This window comes from Solanum verrucosum, unplaced genomic scaffold (genome assembly GCF_900185275.1).
Source record: "Solanum verrucosum unplaced genomic scaffold, falcon-dt-bn FXZP01000189.1, whole genome shotgun sequence".
Classification (NCBI taxonomy): domain Eukaryota; kingdom Viridiplantae; phylum Streptophyta; class Magnoliopsida; order Solanales; family Solanaceae; genus Solanum; species Solanum verrucosum.
This window is the reverse complement of record NW_026020814.1, coordinates 2,084,827-2,088,729: the sequence shown is the minus strand read 5'-3', so window position 1 is coordinate 2,088,729 and position 3,903 is coordinate 2,084,827. Positions and strand designations below refer to the sequence as shown.

General features: G+C 26.4%; 1 protein-coding gene across 1 annotated transcript; it reads right to left on the bottom strand.

Moving 5' to 3' along the window:
- Positions 1–2,716: 2,716 nt before the first annotated feature.
- LOC125813346 (uncharacterized) lies at positions 2,717–3,066 on the bottom strand. The gene has a single exon (XM_049492846.1). The coding sequence runs from the start codon at positions 3,055–3,057 to the stop codon at positions 2,722–2,724; it is 336 nt and encodes a 111-aa protein (XP_049348803.1). The 5' UTR covers positions 3,058–3,066; the 3' UTR covers positions 2,717–2,721.
- Between the last annotated feature and the right edge of the window lie 837 nt (positions 3,067–3,903).

Sequence of the window (3,903 nt, the reverse complement as noted above, 5' to 3'; positions counted from 1 at the left end):
CTTTATAGTTTTTGTTAGATTACGTATAAAGTTTTTGATTTGCTAGATTATTGATCAAATATTAAACATTAAGTAAATTAGAAAATATTTATTTTTCAAAAAAATAAATTCTAGAAAAATATTGTCCCGTTTGTACCAAACACCCCCTAATGTCATTAGCTTTAAGTTGCCTAATCATGGGTGAACCAGCTACACTAGAATAGGACAAGAGATAACATTAATTAAATGAATACAGCATGAGTTTTAAATAAACCCGTCTTTGTTTTTTAAAGTAGATTAAATACACAACACATATTTTGGGCCAACATCATATCCAAGAGTGTCAAAATTTAAATGTATGCAATTCATATAAAATAAGAACTTTTTTAACTTCACCATATGATGACTACATTCAAGGAATCTTTATTTCAAGCATTCTATCAAATGTATCTGTCTTAATTCTCTAGCTCATGGGACTATATAACGATAAACGTAACCAAATGAATTTTAGGTCGAATTCAATTTTAGGAGGATTGTCGAAATTTATATATGAAGATAAAAAAAATTCCATCTAACATAACATTTTTCAATATTATCTCCAGACTTCACCTCACGTCCAGAATTGAACATCTGATACATGTATAATAGATAATTTAATATGGTGGGGGCCTAACATTGGTACATAATAATTGAGATGAATCTTTCTCTAATACTTGTAAATACATAAATTTTTTATCTAATTTAATCCTAAAAGTTAATTTACGAGAAAAAAAAATTATTCAAATTCATATAAGATATTTATTTATTTATTTGGTTGTAGAACTTTTCAACAATGTAGAGAGAACAAAGTGACATATGACCTCTCGGGAAAACATATAAGCATGTGGTTATGGATTGACTTGTTATTGTACATTTCTATTGTTTTAATTTATTTGTTTAGTTTAATTTGACAAGAAATTTAAGTAAGTAGAAAAAAAAATTAAAATTTTTTATTTTAAATTAAAGATATTTAAAACTTAATTTTGTGATTTTTATAAACATATCATATGAAAAGTTAAAACTAAAAATTTACCAAAAAAACATATTTTGGCTTATATAATTAGGAATTCTAATTTATGACTTTTTATTTATAGCGTGTTTAGTCAAGCTTATTTTTTTCAAAAGTGAGCGTTTGACCAAGTTTTTGAAAGAAAATAAATATTTTTAAAGTGTAGAGAAATTGTTTTAGAAGCTAAAAAAATAGTTTTTCCGTAAAAGCCTTTTTGAGAAAAATATACTTAAAAGGATTTTTAAAAGCTTAATTCAACACTAATTATTGCTCAGAAGTGTTATTAAATTTATTGGTCAAACACGAACTGTTTTCGCCAAAAGTACTTTTTTGAAAACATTTTTTAAAATAAGCTGATTTTAGAAGTTTGTCCACAAAAGCTATTATTTTGGCTTTTTAATTTTATAATAAGTGTGTAAAAGTACTTCTTTTAATTTTATTTAAATAGTACTACAAAAATGTTTAAAAGTTATTTTTATTTGAAAAAAAAAAACTTAAAATAAGTCAACTCAAACATGCTTTAAAAAGATAAATAAGATAAGCAAATTAAAATCAAATAAATATTAACTTAATCTTATTATAAAAATCCATAAATTATAATTAAATTATGAATCCACCATTACAGTCAAATCAAATTTCTTTTTAAATTTAATCCAAAATCTATCTTCTTTAAGCTGTGCTTTCAATGATCTTTCTCATTAATTAGCTTTTATATTATACTTGCTGACAACAGATTATCTGTTTTTCCTATTTTTTCCATACAATTAAGTACACGTAGGAAGAGAAGAACATATGCTCAACCGCATGCACTATATTAATATTAAATGGGAATAAAATAGTGATCTGACCAAGAAAATAAACAAAATTAAAATGAGTACAAAATAGTGGATAATATGATCATGACTTCGACCTTTCTAGGTGATTTTTCTCTTTAATTTTTTCCCAATTCAATTGATAAACCACCTTAATTTTAAAATTAGTAGTTCCTTGACCCTTATTATGAGTTTCTTTGCTACTCCTACGAAATTATCCAATATTCCGTTACACGCACTAAAAGCTTCTTTTTCTTTTTTTGTGTGTTAATGACAGAATAATAATCAAAATAAACAGAATCAAAAAAAGAAACCATTATGAAAATGAATTAGATAGTTTTACTTACTTTTCTTGTTTTTCCACATCTTTCATGTCGTATCATAGTTTTACATTATTTTTTTAAAGTAATCTAGCGAATTAGATTTTAAAAAAGTAGTATCATAAGAACGCTTAAGCTTATCAGCAGAGACCGTTTCTCTCAAATGGATTCTACGCCGCATGAATTCAAATTAGTCAGATTTCTACGTAGATATCATATTTGAATGAAAAATCAAAGCAAAATTCATCATGTGTTTTGTGATTTGAGTGAACCAGAAGTGAAACAAATATAAAAACAGAGAGAAAGAGCAAAAGATATACTAGTAATATATACTTATCTAATGAAATTACAAGATCTTTTTAACCTCTATAGCTCAAATCTCAACTCCGCCATCTTTAAATCTTTATTCTTATCATTCATTTACAGAACCCCAAAAGGAAAAAAAAACAGTTTAATTCCCATGAGAAAAATCTAATCTCCGCGAGCAAAACAGAGTAGTCTCTGCTCTGCTCGCAGGATTTAGGGAAAACAAAAACCTCATTAAATTACAGAAACAGTATATCTACGATCTGTTCCTAGGAGTGATTTTGATTACAAGACCAGGAAAAACATCATCAGGATCATGAATATGTGGATTCTCCTCAACAATAAAAGGATCACCACACTTATCACTAATCGTATGTAACGTTTCTCCTTCTCCGACCACATAAATTTCATCACAAGGCCGGCTCAGGAAGTGGTTTCCCTTCATGACGCCTCCATCAGTTGAATAATTCTCTTTCACTGAGCTAATTAAAAGCAAACCCAATATGAAAATAGCACAGTACAACGAAGCTGCATCTGCTATGGCTACTAATTGTGCTTTGGTGGATTTTCCTGATACTAAAACGAACGCCATAATTAATTAATTCGTGAGTTGAGTGTGCTTGAAAACAGAGCAAAATTTTGAAAAACAGAGGAAGAACAATGAGTTTTTTTTTTTTTTAATGAAGTTTGAGAAGGGACTAATTATATATATATAAGAAAATTGAATTTGGGTTGGGGAGGTGGGAGTTGGTGTTATTTTTAGTCGTGTTTGATGGTTAATGGTTTAGGCAGTTGAAATTCAAAGTCATCTCAACTATATATTTCATCTCTATTTGGTCTACTTATGAAAATTTTGACTAATTAAATGCGCCATCTTCTTAAGGGATTTATTTTGATTGGAGAAAAATTATAGTGATGTAATTATGTTAATTTCTCACATATAGTCATTTATCTTAATGACTTTTTTTTTCTATTGAAGTCATTAAAGTAATTTCTCCAAATTTAAAATATATAAAAAAATATATTAAATTATTAGTAATTATTATAACTTATAGTTATTTTTAAACCTAGTTTTTAAATATATAAATTTTAGTTTTAAAAAGTTGAAAACTTCATGACAAAATACATAATTATATTTAATTTGTTTGACTCACAAAATTCAAATTATGCTACGTAAGTTGAAATAGATAATATATTGGCTTCCTATAAAAGAAATTATAGTATGTACATATGTCAAATAAATCCACCTTTAGGATTTCAAATTATGTCTTCCCTTTATACATGGTAGATTATTCCTTATTAATCATATGATAGCTAGTAAAAATGCGAAAAAAGACATATTCCAAATTCCATGCATGAAAATAATAGGAATTGATATTAAATGATTTTGTTTACTAATCTAGAAAAAGTAAAAACAATTTAATATCAATATAAATAC

What these genes read in the sequence shown, in the direction of transcription:
- LOC125813346 (XM_049492846.1), bottom strand. Translation starts at nt 3,057, where the DNA reads ATGGCGTTCGTTTTAGTATCAGGAAAATCCACCAAAGCACAATTAGTA.